At 41.4% G+C, this 27,099-nt stretch overlaps 1 protein-coding gene across 2 annotated transcripts; it reads right to left on the bottom strand.

The window, feature by feature from the left end:
- Nucleotides 1–1,756: 1,756 nt before the first annotated feature.
- ERGIC2 (ERGIC and golgi 2) lies at nt 1,757–27,099 on the bottom strand. Of its 2 annotated transcripts, none has more exons than XM_071552610.1 (14): nt 27,005–27,099; nt 21,304–21,449; nt 18,312–18,420; nt 16,038–16,084; nt 14,981–15,051; nt 14,319–14,359; nt 13,521–13,622; nt 11,968–12,063; nt 11,171–11,226; nt 10,143–10,241; nt 8,890–8,987; nt 5,426–5,588; nt 4,505–4,584; nt 1,757–3,710 (listed from the first exon to the last, which is right to left on the bottom strand). In XM_071552610.1, exons 2-14 carry the CDS (start codon nt 21,407–21,409, stop codon nt 3,645–3,647), a joined length of 1,134 nt encoding a protein of 377 aa, XP_071408711.1. In that variant the 5' UTR covers nt 21,410–21,449; nt 27,005–27,099; the 3' UTR covers nt 1,757–3,644. The 2 variants fall into 2 exon arrangements, with proteins under 2 accessions (XP_071408711.1, XP_071408710.1); XM_071552609.1 differs by lacking the exon at nt 27,005–27,099 and adding an exon at nt 23,621–23,793.

Raw genomic sequence — 27,099 nt, forward strand, 5'->3', positions numbered from 1 at the left:
AGGTAGGACTGCCTTTCTCCTGGGCCAGCAGCAACCAGAAATGCTTTGGAAATGACACTAATCCATGTCAGAAGGAAAAGGTGAAGCATTACATATCCTTTTAACTCAGCCAGCTGAAATGCATGCTGGTGCCCCAGCAAGATGTGCATGGGCAGACAGTGGACTGACCTACAGCATCAAACCCTTGCCAGGGCACTGAAGGCAGCAGGCAAAGTCCCTCAGGGCCTCTTGAAGCATTAACTCCTAAACATTAACCACATATGCAGGCATGGACATTTTCTCTAAACAACAGACCACCCTCGAGGCCAAGTATTGGGCAGCACTTCCATTAACTGAGCATTGGTAGAGAAAAAAGCCCTGTATCTTTACAAGAAGTAACTTTGCACCAGTCTGAGTAAGCAAAGCGTAAGGAGCAAACCTCCCACACCCCCACCTTCTGGGTGCCTTTTAAAAACAGAGATCTTTCCAAGTACCCCCAGACAAGCTGTTCTCATTTCCTGTCTTTCCAGGAAAAAAAATCTGCAGCACTTGGCTACCTCTGAAAAAATAGAGAACTTCAGTATCATCAATGCCACCAGAGATGTGACCGGGGTGATCACACCCCTCCTGCTTCAGTGTGACTGCATCAGTACACAACACATCCACAGCACCGGAACTTCTCACAGAGAACTCGGGAGCAGGAGGATGAGGCAGCAGCTGCCTCCCTGGCCTTGGTTTTGTCTGTACAGTTAATCACAGCTGCATTCATACACCAAATAGGATCTGCCTCTGACCGTTCCTAAGCAACTACACCGACTACTTAGGGCTAGTTTGCCAAATCAGTCCCTGAAAAGCTTTAATAGATCTTGGGCAGGGCAAGAGGGATAATCCTTGCCTAGTTTCATGCAGGACTGACTCCACCAGCACATGTCCCTGTCCACAGTGGTGATTTTACAGCAACTTCTTGTCAATGTTGTGATTATGGTTTGCAGGCAATGGAGCCAAAGATGGTCTATCCTGTTAAAAACCTGGAGTTTCCACTCGAGCCACAAAACCAACACAGTTACTCAAGCATTATCCATTCCCACCCTCTCCTCACCTCTTGGGGCTGGCACCAACTTCCCACAACACTCTGGGGAGAGCAGGGCAGGACCAGGGCACTGCCCAAAACAGCCCAGCTGGGAGCAGGGAAGAATTTTTGGCCAGAAAGACAGTAGTCAGCACACAGTGTGCTATGAACACATATGATGAAGGTTAAAACTTTCTGCCTCTGTGCTCTCTCTTGTCAACATCGTGTAAGAGCAAAGGATAAAAATGTATCATTTTGACCATCTTTCCTGACCCAGAAAATAGTATTTGTTTATCTGCTAACCCCCTTTCAAAAAATACACATCACATCAGTATCTGGGTTTCTGTTCCCCTTGGGACACCCATTCCTTTAATTTTTCCATACTACACTCACTTCTATGCAATATTAATGAATGTAACAAAAAAAGGTCCCTGCAATAAACTACTGTTTTCTCTGGGGCACCCCTGCACTTGCTGGTTAAGCCAATGACAACACACACTGCAAGGATGAGCAGTACTGCTCTAACAATCAAACCCTCTGTGGAGAGAAAGCAAACAGCCCAGCAACACAGGCTGAACTGATCCTGCATCCACTCTGCAATGCAGCACCTCACATCTGGAAGTGGATCCCAAATTCTTGTCCATTGGCAACCAGCCATCACACAAGCTTTGTGCTGGATAAAACAACATGAATATGCCGCACAAGCACTTCTGACACACCAAGCTGCTCAGCTCTTTTATGTGAGAATAGAAAATAACATTTAAAGTTCTGGTACAGAAAGTTAATTGAGATCAGTTTCTCCCACCAGTACAGTCTGTTCCAGAGAGGTAAGAAACAAGTATTAGGACAAAGCCCAGAGCAGAACCAGTCCAACTAGAAGCAGGGAGAAACCTCAGAAGTAAATGCTAAAGAGAAATGGGAACCAAAGAGTTTTTCAAGTTGCTGGAGTTTAAATCAGTGTTAAAATAAAAGGATAGACAAGAAAACCTCAAACCTGGCTGTCATCCCAAGGACCCGGCTTCCTTGAATTTCCTTCTCAACAGTCAAATTCAACAAAGGTCTTTCCTTATTTCCAACATTTTATTTACTATTTCATTTCTGTTTAGCAAGCCCTTTGCTTTGCACAGCCAATCAGCTGTGTTATTTACACTATGCTCATCACCAAGATCCAAGCGTCCTGTAAAGTACATTGACAGAAGTCAGCAAAAACTGACAATGCCACAGAGACTTTTATTTTTCTGTAATTAGTCCTCTCAATTATAATATTCATTCCATGGTAAGGCCAGGATCAACATCATCCCCTAATATATTATTAAATCAGTTTTGCCAAGAAGGAATCATATTATTAGTTTTTTACACTGGTGGAGAAACTGTTCAACCACAGTTGTGTACCAGTAGTTCAACAGTAACATGATGTTGTTTCTCAAAGCACCATCTGCATTAATAACATTAATTCTCAGTAGCATATTTACAATATGATATTGCTGTCTTCATTTCATTTACAAAAACCTTCATGAACAAAAAGGATTAATTCTGCAGATCCCTTTCCCATCACCTGTCTGCAGCAATATGATTCAGATTCCCTGAAGTGATCTACTTTCAGCTCCACACTCCCTGGACTAGCAGACCTCCCAGCTGCCCTGAACTGGGCAGCTTCTCGCTCTTCTCCCAGTCCATTTCCAGGATGTGGATGCTCCCATGGCTCACATACCAGCAGCAGGGGTACAACAAAGGTTCCATCAAAGCCATTTCTTTACCAAGAAAGAGGCATACAAAGATTTCCTGATCTTTTACTAGGGAGTCTTGCCTTTTATCAAAACTACAGTCAAATGCCTTATTTAAATGCCTTATTCCAAGTACAAAAACTGTGCATACTGGAGGGCATTCTCCGAGTCCTTGGGCACTTCCACACCAATGCTGGAGCGACACTCTCACTGTTGGCACAGTGTGGAAACACAGGAATTCCTCTGCTCCATGTTATCTTTTGTCCACTAAGGAGCAGTGGGACTGCAGAAAGGCAGCAGCTGTGACCAACATCACGGCCTGGGCTCCTCCAGCTTACTCCAGGTTCTCTCCTGTCCTCCTCTTCTTCAGGATTTTCTAGGATTGCTCCCCACCTGTGTGAGGCATCTCAGCCCCAGCATTACAAGAAACCATGAAAACCCAACCCCCCACCTGCACACCTCAGACAAACCCCAGCTCTGCTGCTGTCCCTCTGTGCCTTCGACACATCCCACTTGTTCTCTTTTCTCCTTGGGGCCTGCAGCCTTCCCAGGCATCACTAAGACACCTCAGTGGTCAATGGCAGCCACCACGAAGATGTTCAGCTCAACTGTCAATACTGTGTTGGCAGCAAGACTCCTTTACTCTCCAGAAGATGTTCCACCTCACTGGTCTCACAACTCCCTCTGGCTCCACGTGCACTCAGAAAGACAAAAAGTTACACAAATTGTTTTGTTGGTGGTTTGGGTGGGTTTTTTTGTAAAGACTTTTTTTGCTGCCCATCAGCACTGTCTCAGCATATTGCACAATGTTTTCTTTCTTATAAAAAAGGTCTTCTGTATCAGGGAGGAAGCAAGAAATTTTTCTCAGGAGGCTAATGTGTACTATTGTCTGTAATTAGAGGTAAGTGGTTGCTTGTGTGGCCATCAGGAAGTGGGACCTAGTGAAACAAAAACAAGGTGTTACTAAAGCCTTTATCACAAACAGAATCTCCACTTCCTCCCTCAAAGCACACACTATTCTTTGGCATTTCTTGGAGGCCTTTTACCTGGTCTGTCCTACAAAAATTTGACAAATCTGGTTGCCTTCCCTCTTCTGTCTCCACTCACATAACCAACTTTTCAGCTGGAAAAAAGGCACAGGTCTCAAAGGCTATCTACACACTCAAGTAGGAAAAATAAAAGTAAAATAAAATAAAATAAAATAATTGCTAGAGGAGCAATCCTATTACTGCCCAATGACGGGAAAAGTGAAGATTGCTCAGTTCTTTCACAGTGCTTGGCAGAAGCCTGCAGACTCATAGGCAGCACCACTGAACTGCTGCAGCACCCAGTGTCCCTTCTTCAGTCTGCAGGCCAAGCAGAATTAAATGTGAAACCAAACCAGCACAGGCAGTCTGACGAGGTTTGGGAAAACATGGAATTTTTGGAACAACATGAATAAAAAGAATAAAATTAAAAATAATACAGTAAGGATGATGGAGGCAATGTAGGAGAAAAACCTCTAATAAGCTCAGTTGCATTAATTCAGCCTGTTAGAGAACACTTTGCTTCCTTATGTTTTAGGTTTTCCAAATGTTTTTAAAAGCTGTTGAATCTCTGCTCTTATGCATGTCAAGGGGAGGGTGTTTATTGCCAACACCTCAAAACCTTCTGGGACCAAGTCCTAAAGCTGACCTGATCATTCATCCTTAGCTGTGCCACTTATTTAATACTTAGAGAAAGTTTTCCTTACCGATGTGGATCTGTAAGAGCCCAGCCTGAAACGGCAAAAAATAATTTCTGCTACAAATCTTCCAAAGCCATGTAAAATTCCTGCAATGCCAAACAAGATTCAAATTGTCACCAGTAGTAAAAATTTATGGAAGTATTACAACAAACCTCTACACGATACTTAGATAGGATACAGTGCAGTAAACTCATACATAAAACACTAAGAAATGAACATTAAAAAAGGAAACATCAAGGGCAGGGGAGAAATCTTGCATTCTGAATGCATTGTGGAAAGCAAAGCTATCCAATTAAATATAATTCCCTCTGCCAGCTTTCATGGGTGAAAATACATTCTGTGGGACAGAAAGGCAGCTCTTAGTTCAAGGTCTCTTTACTAAAGCTCTCTTCAAATGACAGCCAAGAACAGGAATAACTTTTGATCAAGATGCCCTATTATGTCTTGACTAGTAAGTGAATTGTGCCTTTTCAACTTAGTTTATTTTCTTTGAAGGAGCAAATCCTGCAGTGCATTGACATGGAAAATCCTCCCAATTACTTCAGATGGAAACTTTACCTCAACTTTTGTCACTAATTGACGAGTGGATCCCAACTATAGGAAATACACAGAATATCAGAAGTCAGTATGTGTCTCTGTAGATATATGTATATACCCCTCCACAGAGATACATCCTTGCTCTTCCAGAAGTAAATTAACTATGCTACAGTTACCAGAAAAGAAACAACAGGCCCTGAGAGCAGCAGAAATGCTATATTGGGACACTGAAACTGAGCAGCTTTCAGGGCACATTTCAGTGCACACAAATGAGCAACTTCATCCTAAACCTGTTAGAGGTTCAGGACTCCCCTGTAATGTATCTGTAACAATCGCCATGAAAAAAAAACAATTCTGAAAGAACTTAAGAGGGAAGGCCACAATAATCACCTGTAGTTGAAAAAATTCCCCCAATAATGCCACAGAGCCTCACTAAAAACTGCCAAAAAGGCATGTGTTCTTCTGTCACTGTCACCATAAGTGAACTGATATCGTATTTCATGAATATTCCTGACACCCCATGGCTGCCAGCTGCATGGTTAATTACTCTTTCCTGAAAGAAAAGAGAGAAACACAAGTTAGTCACCTGTTATTAGTCACAAAAAAACCAGTCTTACTAGATGTGATAACAAAAAGCTATTTAATCAGAGTTAGCGATCAACAGAAGGCCAGGGAACACGAAGGTAACTTTGACCAGTACCTTCTAAATGTCACACATCATTAGGTGAAAGTTTACTTTCCTGGCCACTGGCCTTCTGTGCTGAGTAGCAGTGTTCACCATCATGCTCTCTGGTACTTTCTCTCAAGACTTGCTCACATGGTCCTTTAAACAAGGATTTTTATAACTGGACTGGTTTTGGTACCTCTGGGGATAAGTGCCACAGTCTTGGTCTAACCTGTGAACTCAGGGACTGCACTGCTGTGACACTGTGCTACAACCCTTCCCACTTTTTTATCCACTACTGTTAATCACATCAGAGTGAGACCTTCGGGAAACATTTAAGTTGTTGAACATCCTTAGCTATGGCAGCTTCCCCAGAGGGTGTACATAAATCACGGAATAGCAGGTTGGAAGGGAGCTTGAGGATTTTTCTTGGCAAAAGCCTCTTCAAATTTTTTGTCAGTTACATCATTTCAGACAACAATCACACAGCAAGAAATAGACCTCAATAAATAAACCCCCCCAACTCACTAAAATTACCAGATTCCTCAACCCTAATTCAAAAAGTTGTACAATTTCTACTCATTTGCCCAAATTCTTAAACCAAAGACCCCAAAATGAGTGTGTGTCTGCTACAAATATCTACTTTTTAGAAAAGATTTCAGGAAAAAACACCTCAAAACAACCTTAAGCTTCTTTCAAAAGTTTGCTGTCCTTTTGTTGTTAGTGAGAGGTGTTGATTAATGCACTGCCAGGTATGTCTGGCTGAAAACACACACAGGCAGCAGAAAAGAACATAATTGACTGAGACAAACTCAGCCATGTCTCAGCTAATAAGAACAGAGAAAACAAGACAAGCAGGACTGAACAGAAAAGCAATATATCACAGCTCCATTTCATTTGTAGATTTAACACTGCTCAAAACCCATGCAGAATACAGTACAAAATAAAAAGCAGAATACCACTTTCAAAAATACAGACTAGGCAACCTCAGTCAGCTAACAAAGCCATAAAGTATATTGCTTTTTCAGCTACCACAATAAAGGAAAAAGAATGTCAAAACAATGTATCAGTAATGATACCGGGTCACAGAAACTTTGCAATGGTTAAATAACAAAATGCAGAATGCTTTTGGTATTTCAAAAGCATGACAACAGTCAGCATTCAAAGACAGATGATGAGGCATGCTGAGAAGGAAGAGAAGGCTCCATGTAGTTAAACAGAAACTTTCCATGGGTAAAGGACAAAAACCTTTTTCTGTTTGTTTTTCCTCTGTTGTTTCCCTAAGCCTTACTGGTCTTTTGAGGTCAAATGGTAAAAAAAGATTATGAAGTTAAATAGAACACACAAAATTCCACCCCCAAAAGATACAGAATTCTTTTTCTGCAAGCCATTTTGGTCTACTTCCAGCTTCTACTGCTGCAGATTCAACTTTTGATTGCTAAAAACTGCTGAAAATAACTAACCCTGCATCAGATAGCTCAGTGAAGCCTTGCTAGAATTAAATCTTTCCAACATAAACAGTATCTCAAACCCCAACAATAGTGGAGACAATTCTGCCCACACCTTTCAAACTCTGCTTCCCATCTGCTCACCACTAGCAATCAAACCTCACTGCATTCAACTTCTGGCCACAGCTGTCTGAGCACCTTTTTCCACATCTCCATATGTGCCTACTCTTACAAAATAAATGCACGAAGGTGTTCTGCAAACAGCTGTTCTTAACAGCCTCTTCCAGTTCATCTTCTAGGAATACTTGGTTTCCCAAGATTAACACAAATAAGCTTTACAGGGCTACCTCCTGGGCAACAGCAGGTAAGTACACAATGCCACTTCTCCTCCACTGTTCCACGCTTTTCCCCTAAGCAACCTGTGCTGTTGTAACTTTCTTAAAAACCCATCCCCACAAAAAAATAAAGAGCCAAGGTAGACTGGGCAGTTAATTGACAGTACCATCTTTACAGCAGGAGGAGAGGAAAACTGAATCCAAAATGAAAAATAAGGGAAAAATGTCTAAGACAAACTCCTGGATGTGAGTCAACAGCTTAAGAAATGCCATGGTTGTTGCAGAGACTGTGCAGAGAAACACGAAGCAGATTGCTACACCAGCAGGAGGTGGGAGTATACTGCAGTAAAATTCCTCCTCATCCTTGCCAGCAGTCCAGCTTTCAAGAGTTGCAGAGCAAACCTTTCCCTTCAGCAGTCTGCATATCCCACGTTGAACACCAAGACATCACCTCCATCCTACTTTCCTTACCTACATATTTTTCAGAAGCACAACATGGAGTTGTAAGGAATAAAAAACTTTTCTCCCTTGGAGAACACCACAAGCTGTAGTACAGTGAACTGCTATCCTAATCCCTGAATTTCCTTTCAACCCAAGGCTTCCTTCTTACCTCTCGCTTTATCTGTCAATTTTAATTAAACTTTTCACAAAGATTTTTTTCTTTGGCTTTTGAATAAAAGATCAAAACCAAGTTCAGCCTCTGAAAACAAGACATGTAACCAGTACACCCAAGGCTTTTTTCCTATTTACAGCAGTCTTTAAAATTAGTACTATGCTGCACTAACTGCTGCCGTTATGGATTCATATTAAAAGCCTCTCCAAACCCAGTAGTGGAAGCTCTCTAGTCTTGAGAGCAATTAAATTTGGTGGTTCATCAAAGGTTTAACAAGACAGCCGAGACACTGTGTGACTAGTTTCATGCAAACTACCTTGTTTCAATTTCTTATACTCCACAACCAAGTTCATGACATTCAAGTGAGCTGCATTTTTTTGTTTGCTTCCCATATGGATAAAAAGCTGAAGTTGGATTAAACATTTGTGAAGCTCCACACTAGGTTACAGACCTCACACTTGAAGGATTTCACCACCACCACCATTCGCATGTAGTGAAGTGGAAATTACTCTTTATCTGTCATTAATTCTAATACCAAACTCTGGATCTACATATGCAAAACACTAATGCAAGAAGTTTGCAAGTGTCACCAAGCATGTATCTATTTTACCATCAGTACTGTATGATTGACAGATAAATTTAGTGTACTAAAATGTTCTACAAAGGGTCTCTTCATGCTAGAGGAGTTTTCAAAGCCATGGCACAGGCAAGTCTCCATTTTCACATTTGAACTCTTGTTATGAACAACCACTTTCAGACTTTGCTCTCCATGTTTTTTTCTTACTTCCACTTACCCTTTCTGTCACTGAGAATTGATGAGTTTCTGCTGAAATTTTATGTGTATGGAGTTTGGTTGGCACAACTGTGATAAAATATTGGAACATCTGGTTGTCTAGAAGAAAAAACATCTCACTGTTGAATTAAGTACAAAGACCATCTGAGACATTCACAAATAAATCAAAGAAATAATATTAAAATAGTTAATCAGCTAAGCCATTTACACTAGGGATATTCTTCAAGGAGTCCCAGCACTGCCAAGCCTATTTCAGCACCATCTGCACAAACCCAGTTAGTTTCCATGGAAAAGGCACATGTCCCACTTGTACTCAGAGAAATTTACATTTTACCCATGTAATAAAAAGACTCATTAAGGTCAGGCCACTCAAAGCTTCAAATGAAACACAGACAGTGTTTTCCAGGGCACTAGAACAAGTTCCACACTGTCACATTTTTCATGATATATACACATCTCACAGTGGTCTCAAAGGATTTTACAATACACTGAATTGTAAATACAATGCTGGTTTTTCTCTATATTAGACTTCTGGAGAATTCTGCTAGAGCAATCAACATGCTTGTGTGTTATGATTGCTCTGTCTTGGTTCAGGTCCTTAAGAGAACAAACCCCAATAGACAGAAATAATTTGCTTCTACTACACTAAACCATTCTGGCTGTGACAGCCAAGGGACTGACTGGCTTTGAAACAACACCAGCTGGAGAAGGTTTGGGGATCACACACAGGGAATGTCAGTGAGAGCATGAGGCAGGTTATTACTCTCCTTTATTTATACATGAGGAAACAAAGCGATAACCAAACCCATCCTGCAGAAGCCTCACAAAATACACTGTGGAAGGGACAAACCAAACACAGGAACAGAATCCAAGACTTCTGGTGCTATTTTTTTAAATAAAATCAGACTTATTTTCCCCCATACAACAATCAGATCTATGATTCTCCACTCTAACATACTGCTGTAAAACTCTCTGAAGTATGAGCAGGCATACTGTAACTTCAGCACAGCGTAAACCTGGAGAAAACTGCCTATCACCTACAGGGAAACAGCAGAATTCAACAATGCAGATAATTGAAAAGAAGTGCCCATTTAAAATGCCATGTAGATAAATGAACAGGGCATTGCTCACTACCACATTAAGCCTGACATGCTGCTTGTAAATCACAACATTCCTCAAAAATTATAGTATTTTGAATGCAACTACTGGGAAAACACAGAAAAGAAAATGCTTTTTTAAACACACAACACTTACAATCTGATGCAATTTTTTCTGTTCCATCCAAAGGATTAATAATTCCTGGAATAAGCTCTCCAAATGACAAATGATCTATTCTATGGGAGAAGTTATAGGCTGAAAGACAATATAAAGGAATGAAACATTTTTAAACTATGAGATTCTGTACCTAGAGAAAAAGATGCACCCATTTGTCACACTGAAGTATTTTAACTAATCCATTTACCAAACATGTCATTGGATTTGTGCCTCTGACTACATCAGCACATCTACACATGATTCAAAGAAAACTCAAATCTGAAATATTTAACAAAAAAGTTAGATTTCTCTAGAAAAGAGCTCTAAACCAAATTATTACTCTATTTTAAACATTCAGGAACTGAACAGTTATAATTTCATGACACAGAACTTCTAGTCAGCCAAATACTTACATTATTCGACTTGTAGAATAATTCAGGTTCTTATATGCAATGGCATGTAAAAAGACTAAAATTTCATAAATTAAATTTACAGAGGAAGTATAAGGCAGTTTCCAAGATACTACACTGCCTGATTTTGCAAAGGAATTTAGGATCTCTAAAATTACACAGTTGTGTTAACTTGAATTCACGGGCAGACAGCTGGAGGTTTAATCAAACTTTACTGGTTTAATCAAGTTAATTTTTCACAGTAAGGCACCTTTATCTCATATTAGGTAAGGCAGCAACACATTTAATATCTGGACTCATAATCCAAAAATTAAGTTTCTAAGGGCAAAGGTCAGAAATTTTCAACCTTATGAAAATATTTTCCAGGAAATAGGTACCTTGGACTGAAATACAGAATTTTATATGGCACCTGTGTTTACAAATAAGTACGTGTGAGATTACTATATCATTATCATTACTGTAGAAGCAACCTAAGGATAGTCCTGATAATAAAGTTGCAACGGAGTCAGATCATCGCACAGCCTGAACATCTTCACAACAGCAACTTAGCAGGAATTAGGAGACAGCAGCCTGACTGAAATGATAGATGCTCCTATGGAGATAACAGAAGGAACTTACACTCATGGCTTACAAGGGCTGCCAAGTGTGCATGGCCTCGAGGGTGTGGTATTGCCCTAAAGAAAACAAGATACAGTTCATGAATCCATATAGAACTATATGGGAAAATTACATTTCCTCCTCTATTTCAAGAAATACTTTATCTATGGATATATGCACATAAGTATAACATAATATATATATACTAAAATACATGTACTATATATATATTTTAGAAACTGATACCTACAAAAATTTTGCATATCTATATAAAAACCAAATATGACATTTTTATTAATGTCAAGTCCAGACAGCCTGAACAGTAAGGTACAGGAACCTTGGACTCATAAAACACTCTTACACAAAAATGACACCGAAATTACACAAAATTAGTGTCTTGCATTTTTAGAAACACATCAAGCAAGTCGCTATGCTATTAGAAGAGTCACTAAGTCCTACTACATGAAAAGCTGCAGAACTGCTCAAGTAACTAAAAAAATTTGACATTTGTTCCACAACTAAACAAGTCAACTGCACTCTGTATTTGCTCCCTGACAAAGCAAGTTCCAAGGGTTTCCATCCTGTAAGACACTGGAATTCATGACTGCATTACATGCAACAATGCACTACACTGTGTTGTTTCAGTAATTCATGAAGAAATGGAACAGTGCAAGAAAGAAATACCAAGCATGACTACAAAAACGTTAATAAAATCCAGTCATTAAAAGTACAAAAGCACAAACACATTTACCTACATGCACTATACAGAATGCAGAAGTCAAGGGTTTTTTTATTTTCAGGAACTGAACAGAACATACTTGCCCACAGTTATGTGAAAGTTCCCTGCCACTTTATTGACATAGAGATGCCCGTGAATTCTGCATGCATCTGGAGACTGCAATGAATTATCTTCCCTGTTTAAATAAAAACAACATTGAGAACACTTGAGAATATTCACTGTCTAGCAGAAATAACAGCAGTACAGTTTGATTTCTTTTTCCCAGCATAAAGACACATTTTACATTATCATCTCCTTATTCTATTATTCTGGAATCATAGCAGAGATGTGGAAGGGAGGAGAACTAGTAAAGGTCAGTTGGATGACAACAGTAATCTCTCATTCATACTTGTATTCAGAGACCTGGCCTACAATGCTGACTTATTATACCTGAACATGTGAACATAAAATGTAAAATGTAAGGATATTTTGCTGTCCTGGGGATTTTTATTTTCCCACTTACTTCTACTAAAAATGGCTCTCTGGCAAAGCTCTAATGCTGTAGTGAACAGAACCAAAGACATTTTGATCACATTAACACCACCATAGCAAGAAAAGCTTTCAACAGTTATATTTTACCTAACCTTCCTCTCCCAACTCTTACTGGGACATCCACAACTCAGAATGTATTTCCAAAGCTGCTCTTTAGAGGGAGATGAAAAAAAAACTTTTTTAAAACACATCTCAAGCAAAAATAGTATTTCAGATACTGCACTAACAAGTAACATAAAGGCACGAAATGAGGAAAAAAGATTCTGAGCCATCTTCAAGCTCACCTTAGGAAGAAAGAATATATTTGGTCCTCAGACAGGGAGATTTTAACACAAAAAGTGTGTATGGCGGTTTTGGTGTTTGTTTTGTTTTATTCAGGGGTTTGGGGGTTTTTTGTGCTGGTTATTTACTCCTTTGTTTTTAAGGGGAAAGAATTTTAGCTTTCATTCAGAAAGTGTTTTCCCCTCGGGGAAAAAAAAAATCACACAGCATCTATATTCAGGCAGACCAAGCATGCCATGCATGAGTCTCTCAGCATTTGTGGGTAGTCAGAATAAAGTGAAAATAGCAAGGTTTCACCACACAACCTTACAGTGTTATTTAGACACAGGAATTTACTAACAAAACACATTTGTACTCAAAGGTTGATTCTTTTAAAACTGTGAAGCTTTAAATCACAGCTAATAGCAGCACTGTTATTAAAAGTTGCTGGACAGAAAGATAGTTTAAAACAGACTCTTGTTTAGCATTGCTCTGGATTACTGATTCCCATTAAGAAGAAAGCATCAGACAAAATGGAAGAAAAAAGCACGTGCATATATTTATCTGTGTGTCTGTACCAGGCATACATATAGATGTGCAAGTTACACAAAACCTGGAAACTTTCTCCAGGTTGGAAACCACAGAAGTTTTCATAAAGCAACAGTTTTTCAAACCAAGTATAAAGCACAGTATTTTAAAATGCATTAAAAAGCAGTGAAATCTTTCCTTACAACCTTGTCTTCTGGAAGCAGGGTGTGGATCATAACCACAATAAAACGTGAAGTCTAATTAATGAGGCAACAGAAGGGGGAATAATGACACAAAATCCGTTTTTCTTACCGTGGTGGCAGTGCTGTAGAAGCACTTTTAAAAGCACTTTTGAATATTACATCTTGAAGAGAGTGTTCTTCCTGCAGCCTACTCTGAATTACTTGCAGCATCCTAAAGATTAGAGAGAAGTGTGAAAGCATGCAACAGTAAAACAACATCTACCTTCACAATTAACTATTAGCTTCAGCTCCAGGTTGCAAATCAAGAAGCTATCAAAGTTGATGTAAGTATTAGAGCCTTACCTTATTAGAAGTACAAAGCATAACTCCCAGAATTATGTCCTTTACAGAGCTTGAAGCTCAGGTGTTCACAGTAGTGGGTTACCAAAATATCAAAACTAGCCAGATAAGTTTCAGTTACCCAAATAGGTTTCAGTTCTGTTACAAGACTATCAGTATATCAGGCACACACAACACCAAATTATTACAGATAAACACTGAGTCAATTCAGGTAAGACTCAAATTCTTTTGGTTTTGCAAGAATGTGCCAATGTTACTATGGTTCAGCTTTGGCATTTGTTTTATATCTGTCTTATACTTTTGATCCTATAATTATAATTTGTGCTATCAAGCATTCATTCAGAAATATAAGCTGAGTGAGTCCATACATCTTGCCTTGCAACTGCATGACCCAATTCCATAGCTAAGTCCATAGTCAATTTTTTTCGGTAACAGAGGTATCAAATAATGAGAAAAACAAAGTAACTGTTAGACCCAAGACACGGTTGGGTCATGTGACTCTGGTGTACCTCAAAGTCACTTCCAGTACAAATAATACAAACCATAAGCATGCATCTCAGCGGTTTACCTTTGCAATTCTTTTTGTTGTGGGGTGAGATCAAATACTACCTGAAATAAAAATAACACATCTAGTTAAACAAACAGAAAGCTTCCCTTCCATGAAACCCATAAAAAATTGGGGTGTGAGAAGGGGTGGGAAGTTGGAATTAACTTCACACTTAGTACTCAATAATGGAGTTTATGAAAGGACATTACACTTTAAATAATACATCTAGTGTTCAAGTATAAAAATTTCTGCCCCTTCTCACCCAGAATTATTCACTTGCTTGCATTTATAACTATGCCATCTTTTCCTAAAGCTTCCCTAACTTGAGTCAGCAGCCATTGCCCTTCACACCTTTGCTAACAGAGACTAGTACAAGCAGTGAGAGCACTTTAATTCTGAGTGATATAACTGATCTGCATGGGCTTGATGCAAACACCAGTGAAACAAGCAGAGGAGCAATCTTTCAAATCTATATATTGGTTAACAGTAATATCCTCCAGAAAATAAATCCAATTGCAATTAATGCTCAAGTGTACCCAGAAGCCATGGCCAAAAGAGATCAACTACAGAAAGTTTCCTCTAAGAGGCTGAAGAAAAAAACCACAAGCAAGTAAACCAGCCCAATAGTGCTTTGCACCAAGAGCAATTTAATCTTTAAATAAAAAATGAAAGAATGAACTTACTGGTTCATAGATTAGCCCATCTGCAGAGGCGACCATTGTTTCTGCTAAATCCAGAACATCAGCCCCCACATCTATTTTAAACAGGAGATACACAAAGTCACACAGATAATCAGAAACAAACAAAAAAACCTTTCAAGTCGAAATGTAGCTTCACAGTGCAGTGCTAAACTTCAGTATGTCTCATTCCTTCAACCTACCTAACCTCCAACATGAACTAATGCACAGTGACCAAAAACACTTCAGATTTGCAGTATCTTCTCACTAGTCTAACACCTACAGTGATGTTGTATGAACCACACATACAAGCTTTCTAGATCTGCCATGCATAAATATTTTGTCCTGTTTTACAAGTACTGAATAGAAACCAAGACTAGACAAAACAGAGAATAACGTTTTGTTTATTTCTAAACAAAAAAATAAAAATACATTGAGGTACCATACAATTAATGCAAGGCTTAAGCCAGCCAAAAAAAGTGAGTCCTGAAAACTTGCTGGCACTTCTGATAGAAGTGGTATTCTCTCTCTTTCTTGGTCCAGGACAAGCAAGACCAGTTCATACAAGTAATGGTTCAATCCCTAAATGATGATGTCAAAATAACAGTAATCACTGCCTTTAAATAGGAAGGCATCCATTTTATGTTCATGAGGAGGATGAAATTACTTGATGGTTTCAGTCCTGTTAAACAGTAGACCAGGTTAATATATCCCAAGTTCATAAATAAATAAAAGTTGTTATAAATTCCTGCTGCTGAGTTGTGTCTCATAATGAGGTTTTAGAATATTCCAGCACAAAAGACTGGAACAACAGATCCTTTTCTTGCTGACAGACAAATCAGAGTTCTGTAAGATGTGAATGAGAGAGCACAGGTACTTCCTTTCACATCTCTTATCAATTCTGTCAGTGAGTCATAAGCCATCAAGATCATTACATGCCACCAAGATCAGAGGAAATCGCACTGGTAGAATATTCTGAACAATATCCAACTATATTTGCAAGCAAATCATACTCTGAAGAGGTCTTAAAATGTTTCCAAACTTTCACTGATGGAATACTTACATTGACACCTCATGGCAACTGTAATATCAATATTGATTCTTAATTTACTGGAAAGAAAAAAAAAGGCAAAAAACTATTAAGCAACAATGAGTACAAGTATCAAGAGACATACTGCTATAAATCTCACATTACTTGCAGAAATACAGCTAAATAACAAAATTTACACCAAGTAATATAAACTTAATCTGCTTAAAATTTAAGCAAAGTGAGATGGACTACTGGAGCACATTAAAGCTCTTGTAACTTAAGTGAGAACCTCCATCACACCAAAAGTCTGACTGTGTGGCATTTCCTAATATTCTAGACATTTCCTATTGGTTTTCATGTTAGTTTCACAAAAGTAATTTAAATTATAATTAATAAACCTTGCTACAGTCACATGGCTCTATTACCTCCACAGAGCTTCTTCTGGAACTTAGTAGACCAGGTTAAACATAAAAGCAAAGGATTCAACAAATCACATAAAAGCAAAGAATTCAACACTGGCTCAATGTGGGATCTGACAGGGTTAGCAGAAAGGAGAAACAGTTATAGAGATACCAGTCTCCATTGGTTTAAATCGTCAAGAATCACAGGCTGAGTGATTAGCCCACAATCAAACCACGAAATCTAGAGTGGGACATCTCCAAAATCTCATAATAGTCTCTTAACTGATAGACTATCCTTTCCATGTGATAGCTTCGCTAGGGATATAACCTACTTTAGCAAAGACCTAACTGTTAAACTCCCATCTGTTTGAATGGATTTACTCTAACAATGTCCTACTTACAGTGGCTGGGACCAGTTCACCACTGTGGGGGTGTAACCAAACTGTGTATTCTACACCCTCTACATCATTTCTCATGAACTGTTAATAATGGATCATTGGCAGCAGCTGCCCAGGGCACACCTGACCCCTCAGGCTACAAGCCGGGTGTTAAAGAACCCTGTGAGGCAGGGGAGTGTTCCTGTCTTCAAACCAGGGACTCAGCTGTGATAACTCCCCTCTGGGAGGCATCAGCACCTTCACACCCACCCTAAGGGGTCATGTCTGCTAACGGGCCATTGGGGACTGGCACAACAGGCAGTTGCAACAACCCAGACTAGCAAAGATTCCAGAAATATCCCATGACTCACAGAGTTAAATCACCCACTGTGAAACATCTCACCCTGGGGGAGGTACTGGGCATTCCCACCTGAATCTTTGGCTTTTGGGGACTTCTGGTACCACTCATCAGATCCAGAGGAGCACCAGAACCTCGACAGGACTGTGACTGCCACTCTCAACCAGACTGTAGCCATCATCCTCACCAACAGGTTTTTCTTTCCCTTTACTCTGCACCCAGGGGGATCAGGTGGTGCTCAGCACAGGGGCTGACAAACACCATTCTGTTTGTGCCCCAGGGTACTGGGCTATACATCTGTTTTTGTGGGTTAAACGCAATTTTAATCTGTATCATTGTATTTATTGTAGTATTTTTAGTAAATTGTAACTCTGACTTGCAATCTCTCAAGTTCATTTCTCTTGCTTGTTTACGTTTGAACCAGCACACTCGAGTTTTTGAGGCGTTTCCTTTAAATTTTTCTTATTTTTTTCATTACAGAAACCTTCATTATTTCTGATGTACAAGACATCCAATTAATATATATCTTTAGCTTGTTACCACAGCAACTAGTCAACCAGCTTTTAAAGTTATTTCAGTTCCATAAGCATGACATTTAAAAGTGCTCAGGGCACAAAATCTGCATTAACTTCACAGGGACTCACAGGTGCCTGACCATCTCTGGAAGAAAGGCAGACACAGTCCAGACAGGCACATGAAACCATCAGGAAATGTATCTTCAGGGGGACTGTAACTGGAGACATGATCAGTAGCAACCTCGAGATAAGACAGTCGAAGTTCTGAGTGCATCAGGTTCACTTCAGGCAGCACAAAATATAATAATGGCAACATACAAATTGTATGAATTAGACTAAGCATCATGCCAGTGTGGCGAGTTTACCCAGCGGATGTGGAATTACATATTACAATGTTCTCTGAATTGTTAGCAAATAATTCCTCAGGGAGCCCCTTCACCGACAAACCTACACTACTTTGATTTCTTCATTGAAGAAATATCAATTTGTCTTCTTCATGGATCCAAAAAAAGAAAAAAACTCAAATTAATCAACAGAAGAAAAATCAAGTCCCTTTAGTATTTTAATTTCAATCATTAATTGCTTACACATCATTTATTCTTTCCTGAAACGCAGACAACTTAAATTTTAAAAGTAATTATAACCAATCAAGTTACCTTGTAAAATCCTTGTCTACTTCATATTCATATTTCATCCATGTGTCCCTGTACACCATGAACTCCATTACAGCCAGGAAAGCTATCGTTGTAAATGCTATCAGAGAAACTGGACAGAGGGGAAAAAAAGTAGAAATTTAGATTGTGAGCAATATTATTCAAAACCAAGCATAACAAAATTCTAACATTCCACAAAATTAGTATCACCAGTACAATACTGGCATCTTTGATTTACAAACTCAAAAGCTGCTCTTAGAAAGTTATTTTCGTATCTACAGTATTTGTTTTTAAACAGGAATGGAAACAAACAAGTCCTACTTTTGCATCAAGAAAGTACTTATTAAGTACAGTCAAATACTAAAATGATGAGGAGGTTGTGAAATTCCTTATATGGAAGATTTAAGAATAGGCTATATCCTCCTCCACATATAAAAACCCCACAGATCACTGTCAGGAATGGTCTAGGCAAACTCAATCCTAAATTCAAGCACGAAAGAAGGTAGAGCACCTTAAAATCCCTTCAATCGTCCACTTGTCTACAACTTAAGTTCTTATAACAATTTTTTATATCAAGATGAGGGTCAAGAAGCTAGCAGAGAAATAATATGCATAATATGCATTATATGACTTGTGTATAGATGCACACTCTGATATTTCAAACAATTACCCCTCTGGTGATCAGAAACACACAGCTATCCAATTCTACCAACAGCTAAATAAGTGAAGAACTGACTTGACATTTGTTTTAGGATGAAAACCAATTGGTTTATTTTAGGGGTATATATGTGCCTCACTTATCTCCAGAGCAGCCTACTCATCACACCTGCAAGGCTGCACAACCTAAAGAGAAGATCATCCTCCTTCACTTAACAGAACGTGCAGAAACACTGTAACAGATACCCAGGAGCACCTGCTGTGCCTCTTTTACTAACTCATGGCTTTTGTTAAGTTAAAAAAACTTCAATTGTGGAGTATAGTAGCGATTTGTAGAGCTTATTGACACTGTTTTTCGTGGAGTACTTCTATGGAGTCTGCAACTGGCAGCTTGGTAAAAAACACACCCACTGCTGTCAGGATTCAAGTCACTACACAGTAGTCCACAAGCCAGGAATAGGGGAATAAAGGCACTGTCCTTTGGGATCAGGAAAGAAACCATTGACTGCTGCATTGATCATCAACATTTCCAGTTCTAGCTTTCAGATGACACTATGTAACAGTCACATATAGGAAATCCTTCATGTCGATGCATACTGTGAAAGCAGATGCACTAGTCATTTAATTTTTCTGGCTATCAATTTCCTTTTGGGGCCAGACCCACCCCAGGGCAACAGGAAAGCTGGAACCATACTGACTACCCAAAGCCATGCAGGAACAATTAGAGCCATTGCTGTTTTCTGGGTAATTCTGCATGAAGGTATTTGTGGACCTAAACAGGAAAATAAAGTCTTGCAGAATTTCCAAAGACAGATCCTCTTCTCTGAAGGGGCTCCGACGCTGACAGCTGAAGTCTGTGCCTGTTTGAGAGACTGGTACCTCTTTTACAATGGGTTTGAAGTCACTGAAGTTCTGAGAAGAGTCTTGGTATGTTTTGGATCCCTATCACACCGGAAAGTAAGCCTGGTATGTCAATCCTGAATGAAACAGGAGAGGTGAACCCAGAGAGGTGGTGGATTCACCATCCCTGGAGGTTTTTAAACTGAGATTGGACGTGGCACTGAGTGCCATGATCTGGTAAATGGACTGGAGTTGGACTTGATGATCTCGGAGTCTTTTCCAACCCATTCGATTCTATGATTCTATTTCAGATTTTATAATGGCACAGAGTAAGACAATTCTATATTGTCATTTATAAAGTTACTGGGATAAAACTAAAGAATGCTAAAGTAACTTCTGGTGTTGAGAGATCCTTAAGGGATCATTCACCAAAGTGAGGTTCTTATGAAGGATGGTGCTATACTTCAAAATGGGATTTTTTAAGCATTTATTGTTTTTCTGCAAATTACAACATAGAAACAACTCACTTGCTTTCTCAGGACCTGAGACTAACATTAACAAAGAGTTATTTAATCACTTCTTAGGTGTTATTTTATATACAACAATCCTTTAATCATTAACAGTGTAATTCAGGAAAGGTAGAAAAGTAATCCAGACTCTTGTGATATTCACTTCTACACTACAAGTGGCATAACAACTTCAAAGGCTTTGAACTTTTTATTCAACTGAGTTTCAGACATAATCACACACCAGAGAGATTTCTGTCATCCATTTCAAACCAAGTGCTAGCATTTTCCTGTCTAATTGCAAGTAATTCCAATAGTCCAACAGATGAAGTCACTATTTCCAGATAAGGCTACCTCTGAACTCACCTCAACTTAAAGGTATAATTTTATGATCAGATACAAAAAGCAAAGGTAGTTTTTACAGCTACAGCTTTTTCAGAGAAGCTCAAGTGACTCATAAGGACAGTACAAGCACGTGTCCTGAGTAGAGTGTTTAGTTCTTTAACGGGCTTTCTTTACTCTTAAAATCGACTACACCTTCAAGAAAAAAGCTTTAGAAAACTGCTCTTCATCCTTATGCTCAACTTATTTGTTTCTGCAGAATGTTCTTCCTCTTCTACGAAAGGATAGCCTTGAATCTCACCATCATTTCAGTTCATGCTCACCCAGTCTCACCCAGAAACCTGACACCAAAGGCTTAGTGAGACAACAAATAAGGCAGTTTTATGACAGCTTTGACACAGGGCACTTCCAGTTATAATGGTTAGAAGTTTTTACAGTGAAACTTTACATTGGGTTTATAAAAAATCTCCCTTCAGATGAGTAATGAATGCATCTGTTTGGATAAGATACTGTCTTCACTTGAAGGGGATGAGCTCTGTCAGTCCACCAAAGAAATCAAACCCCAGTTTTGGCTAGTTTCAAATTAACACAGATGCCTGTCTTCCTTCTGTAGAAACTTCTATCAATGTCAGCATCTAGACAAGGCCCACCTGTGCCTCCGCTCGCTGAGGTCTCCACATAGCTCTCAGGAACCTTTGGAAAGGCATCCAATTCTTTCATCAAATTCAAGGTCTTCTTGCGATTCAGTCGCCTCATCTTCAGCACACTCCTCCACCTCCTCCTTCATATATTCCCTCTGGTTTGAGAATAAATTGTTGTGATTAAAGCACATGGGCAATACTGCTCAAACTGACTGGCTATAACTATAAAGCAATAATAAGGCAATTAAAACCTCAGTCTTCAAAAAACACATGCTAGGCAACTGGATGGTCACTCTTCCTTCAAGAAAACTGTTGAAGTTGGCCTGACCACTACTGCTTACATCCTCCACATTCACCATTTAATTACTCTGATTAATTTCTTTCTCAATTAAGTTCTTACTAGTATTTAATATACAGCATTTTAAATTAATTAAAAAGAAAAAGTCAAACTCAGTTCTGAAGTAAGCTTGCTAAACAGACCTGACAATGCCTGGAGGTCACTGAATTAGCAAGGAATATCTAATAGGCTGCATAAACTTGGGAGGATGTCAGCCTGCTCTGGGCCGCTATATTCAGCCAATGTAGGCATAAACTATATCCTAAAGGGAAAAAAAAGGTGCATTTTGCATTTTTACAGCTGGAGAATTTTATGATCATCATAAAATGAGCATTTTTTTCCTTTATAAAAATAACTCCGAAACAAACTATGTATCAAATACTAATTCCATCCTTCAGAGTAAGTTCTGTCCATAACATGATCTCTGCCCTGCCTAAAGTCACGTTAACCTGCAGGATGCCAAGAAACACAGCCTGCCCAGGAAATACTGTCTTAAACTGTTTCCAAATCATGCAAATATGCTGACAACCTGGTCCTGCCAATATGCTGCGTGTTTTAACAAGCTGACACTGTTGTTTTATTTCTGAGGAACTGCTGAACTTCACCCAGAATTTCTGAAGCTATGAAAACCATTGTGCATTTACTGTATTCTGAGGATATGTCATCTTATTGTTCCCTATTTAAAGACAAGCTAACCTACACTGCCAACACAGCTCTCACAGAGACAGTTCTTATCACTGTCTCGTAGGAATAATCTGTGAACTCATGTCCCCTCTTTCAAGGGAACATAAGTCTCCAGCGTGTCCTAGTGAAATTACTCAAGAGCTATTCCCTGCTCTGCCCCTTCCCGGGGCTGAGCAGGCTTTGTGCCACGCAATAACAGAGCAATGGGCTTTACTGGAACTGGAAGTTCACATGAGAAGAATGATCACCTATGTCTGTAACTTTCTTACTACATAAACTGACTTCAGACTCTGCATTGGGTCAGACTGCAGAGATCAACAAAATGGTACCCTGTGTTGCACAGCAGTCAAAGAAACCAGTTTCTGGAGTGAGCAGAGAATACAGGTGCCGAAACAGGCTTTTGGTTATACAGCATAAAAACTCCAAACACACACATCAGGGAAGCAGGGTTCTGTCCTTACTACACCACATAATCGTGTTTTAAAGAATTATCTCAACTCACTCAACGCAGCTTAAGGAAAAGCTGGAAAGCTTCGGAGCACAGATACGGTGAAGCAGCTGCTTGGACACACAACTGGAGGCGTAACATTCGCCAGGAGAGGAAACACCGGCCAGGGCTGCCTGCTATCCGACACAGACAGCGCTGAAGCCGACTGAGCACCGTTCCATTTTCCCGATATCTTCCCTGCTATCACGGGTGTAACCCGTAACGAGGCACCAGCTAAATACGGGGAATTTGTTAGAACTTTACTAAGAAACTTTCTAAACCATGCTACATCAGTAAGCATGTCAATTCCTGTAATACAGCTAGAACCATCCGATCTGTTGTTCATCGCTTTCTTTAATCCCGTCCATACAGATTTAGTTTTCCCCTACAAACCCCCACGGACACCTGATCCCTTCCGTCTGCCCATCTCAACACACACCCCGGAAACACCAAGTGTGAAACCTGGAAACCACTGCTATGAAAGCAACATATTATGAATGCAAGAGCCAAACGAATTTAAAAAACCACATTATTATTATTATACAAAAAAAAGGACAAAGCACAGCACACATGCCACTCGAGACCAGAGCGCCCGCAACCCCGACCCACGCGAGGGGCTCAGGCAGCTTTCCCGTACCGGGACCATTTGGCAGCGAAGCCGCCACTGGCGCGCCCGAAGAGCCTCCCGAGGGCTTGGCCCCGGCTGCTCACGCCGAGGGAGGCCCCGGCCGCCGGCTCGGAGCCCACACGCCCGTGCAGGCCAGGAGCGCTCCCGGCCGCCGCGGGACGGGACAGGCCGCGTCCCCGCCCTGCCCTACCTCTCGGTTCTGCCGCCGCTGCGCAGCGCCGCGGGCGAGGCCGGCCGAGGGGGACGAGCCGCGGGGCGCTGCTCGGCGGCCGCCGCGCTGAGCATGGCACGGCCGGGGCGGGCTCGCTCCGCCGCCGACACCCGGCGGGAGCCGCGGGCCGACGGGAGCGGCCAGCGCCCCGCCCGCCCCTGCGCGCATGCTCGCGGCGCCCCAGGCATGCGCTGGCGCCGGCGGGACGGGACAGGACGGGACGGGAGAGCCGTGCAGGGGAAGGGATAAGCGGGAACACGCGCCTATGGAGACAACGGGGGTTGTTCCCCGCCCGCGCGGCTTGCAGGTAGCGCTGGCCGCTGGGGTTCCGCGCTGCCGCGCGCCGGCCGGGAACAGCCGCGGGATGAGCCTCTGGAGTGAGATCCGCAGCCCGCGGGAAATACGGGCTCGGCCCGCAGCGCTTCCTGCACGGGGCCGCGGCCCGTCCCTGTGCTGTGCCCCGGGCTCGGCCGGCCCTGCAGGCACAAGGGACGCGCCGCCCGCCCCTGTGTCCCCCCCCGGGCACGGCAGGCCCTGCATGCACAAGGGACGCTCTGCCCGCCCCTGTGTCCCCCCAGGGCACGGCAGGCTCTGCAGGCACAAGGAACGCGCTGCCCGCCCCTGTGTCCCCGGGCACGGCAGGCTCTGCACGCACAAGGGACGCGCTGCCCGCCCCTGTGCCCCGGCCACGGCTGGGTCTGCAGGCACAAGGGACGCTCTGCCCGCCCCTGTGCCCCGGGCACGGCTGGGTCTGCAGGCACAAGGGACGCGCTGCCCGCCTCTGTGCCCCACCCTGGGCACGGCAGGCCCTGCAGGCACAAGGGTCGCGCTGCTCCCGAGAATTTGGGAAGCGGCGGGGAACTGAGTGGACGTTCAAAGCGATGTATTGTATATCAAGTCCCTTCCAAAGCAAACTGAAAAAGCACCGTAACGTGGCTTGCAGGGATAGTGCTGTTTCGGGTACTATGGATATAGAAGCAGGCAGTGTTTGCAGAGAGACACTATCTTGGGTTAACTGAAGGAAAAGGCTTTAAGACAGCTACAATAGTGGGGAAGGGAACATTTTAAGCTCACAAGCCAGTCTTCAGACTTGAAGTGAAAAAAGTAAGGGGGCTTACATACACCGAAAATCTCTCTTCTCTGCACTAGTGGTGGTAATAAAATAGCACTTTCTCAGCACAAGCCTTACCCCTTAGTAACAATGTTAGTCTGTCTCCAGAATTTTCCTTACAATTCCAGCAACTCTCTCTGTGCCAGAGTCCTCTGTAGTCTTTACAATGGTGCTGCTGCCAAAACAGGCTTACAAAGTTGATTATCATTGGGTTACACTATGCCAATGCCACCCTGACCACAAGGAGCTGATCCAACCTAGACATCTTACAGCCTAAAGGGAAGCTCTCCAATATCTTCTGGGAAGTACTAATATCTTAAATGGCATCAAAATTATTCAAGAAAAGTTACCCCATGGAAGATTTAACAAAATAATTTTTAAAATTTATACCAAACATTTATATTCATAGACCAGAAAAAAGAGAGACTGAAGACTCCAGTATTTTTGATGAGGCAAGCAAATAAAACTTACAAGCCAGAAACAGCGATGAATTCCACAGCATTCATTCAGATTTGCTCTTTTTAATGGTTTAGAGAAAAAAGTAGATCCATAACAAAAGTGTTTCAAGTAGCATGCCTAAGTATACACAATTTGAATTAAATTAAATGACTGTTTGTGTATCTTCAGCATTTGAGAATAAAAGGAACTGGAAACTGAGAAAGCAATAGGAACAGATTCAAAGAGCCTTTGCTTTTTAGGGATAGGCAGACAGTGGGTTTCAAGGAAGGAAAGATACAGCAACATGCCAATGTTCTCACTGAATTCTGATCAGGTTTTTTTCCACCAGTATAGCACCTATAATAGAAATTGGATCAGACAGTCAGAAAAAGGGAGTGGGAGGATGATACTACAAGAGATAATAACCAGGCTAAAAATATGTACATTTGTTCATTTGTACATTTGCTCTGTACATTTGTTCCATCATCTCAGAAAGAGCAGGCAGCTTTAGCTACAGCACATAAAGCTCTTACGCTGACATGCCAGTGGCCCAGGCTATAATTCAGCAGCCAGGGATTTTGCAGGCTAAGCCCTGTTTTCCATTTTTGAAATGCTCTCAGCACTGAGGCCTGGAAGGAGAAACTGATAGATCTGGTTATTAGACATGCAGCAGAGATGCTCAACAGATGTTCTCACAGGCTATGAGTTAAAGCAATCCAGCCTGCTCAGACAGAGGCTCAGCTCTAGTGCTCAACACCACGCTGAGATGGCTCTTACAGCGAAGTGGCATGGGACAGAACTGCTTGCAGCTTTGCACCATTATAATTATATTTGCAACTACAGATGTCTCCATGGGATTTTATGAAGGAAAACACAGAAAACATTTATCAGAATTTCAGGCAGAGAAAATTTTTATAGTGATAACACCATGCATCACACTAACTCTATATATTTGAATGCAGTGTTAAAGCGATGTAACAGTGATGGGTGCTATATGGCACCCATCAAGTACCAGACTCCTCTAATTCAAACCATGTTCCTTTCCTTATGTCTCTGTCTGTCTGTATTCTGTGTTTCCGATCACGCCTCAGTGGTGGCAGCCTATAATCATCTGCCAGATTACCTCTGGGAGCCTGACGAGAAGGAAGAAATCCAGCTGCCAGCAGCCAGCCATGCAGCTGAGCCAGGGGCTGCCCCTCGGCTCCTGCTTTGTGCACCTTTGCTTCAGTGTGGTATTTTAACAAGATCCCAAAGCACCCCGAGACCTGAATGCTGTCACCTATGCAAAAACACCACTGCCTTCCCCCAAACCCCAGCATTTAACACTGGTGATTTATGAACACTCTTGATGTGCAAAGAAAGCAAACCACATGTCTCATATCCATACAGCTGAGCAACTCACAAATTAAGCAGGACAGGAAAAAAATGCCAGGAATGTTGGGCTACGAAGCACACTGATATCAAGGACAAGAACAAAGAGGATGGTAGTAGACCAAACAAGAAAAGCAAACGTAAACACAGTCACAGATGCCGCCTACCTGCACTCGAAAACACTTCGACATTAGTTAAAATGCTAGAAACCGTATGCAAGACACTCAAAACTAAAAACCTGGATAAAGCATGTCGAGACTAAACCCAAGCCCCCAGCGTTTGCTACTACTATTGTCGCCTGCACAGGTGGTTCGCGATAGATGAAAAAAGCACTTTGTTAGCGCGGAAAGACAAGGGAAAAGCCGGGAGGCAGGAGCGGGGATCGGGCGGGAGCGCCTGGAGGGGATGAGGCGGGGCAGGGGGTGAGGAAGCAGCCGCTTTACCGGAGCGTGCAGACATCGAGGTGGCATTTGAGGAGGAGAAGAGGAAATACAGGTGCAGAAGAGCAAATATGGAGATGAAGGGTGGGAGTGGCTGG

This window comes from Pithys albifrons, chromosome 3 (assembly GCF_047495875.1).
Source record: "Pithys albifrons albifrons isolate INPA30051 chromosome 3, PitAlb_v1, whole genome shotgun sequence".
Lineage (NCBI taxonomy): Eukaryota > Metazoa > Chordata > Aves > Passeriformes > Thamnophilidae > Pithys > Pithys albifrons.

Bases quoted from the DNA above. Each gene is read 5' to 3' on its own strand.
- ERGIC2 (XM_071552610.1), bottom strand. From the start codon at position 21,409: ATGAGGCGACTGAATCGCAAGAAGACCTTGAATTTGATGAAAGAATTG. The intron at 14,360-14,980 runs GTAAGTTCATTC...TTTTTATTTCAG, and splicing joins ATGGGCTAATCTATGAACCA to GTAGTATTTGATCTCACCCC. The intron at 13,623-14,318 runs GTAAACCGCTGA...TCTAATCTTTAG, and splicing joins CAACAAAAAGAATTGCAAAG to GATGCTGCAAGTAATTCAGA.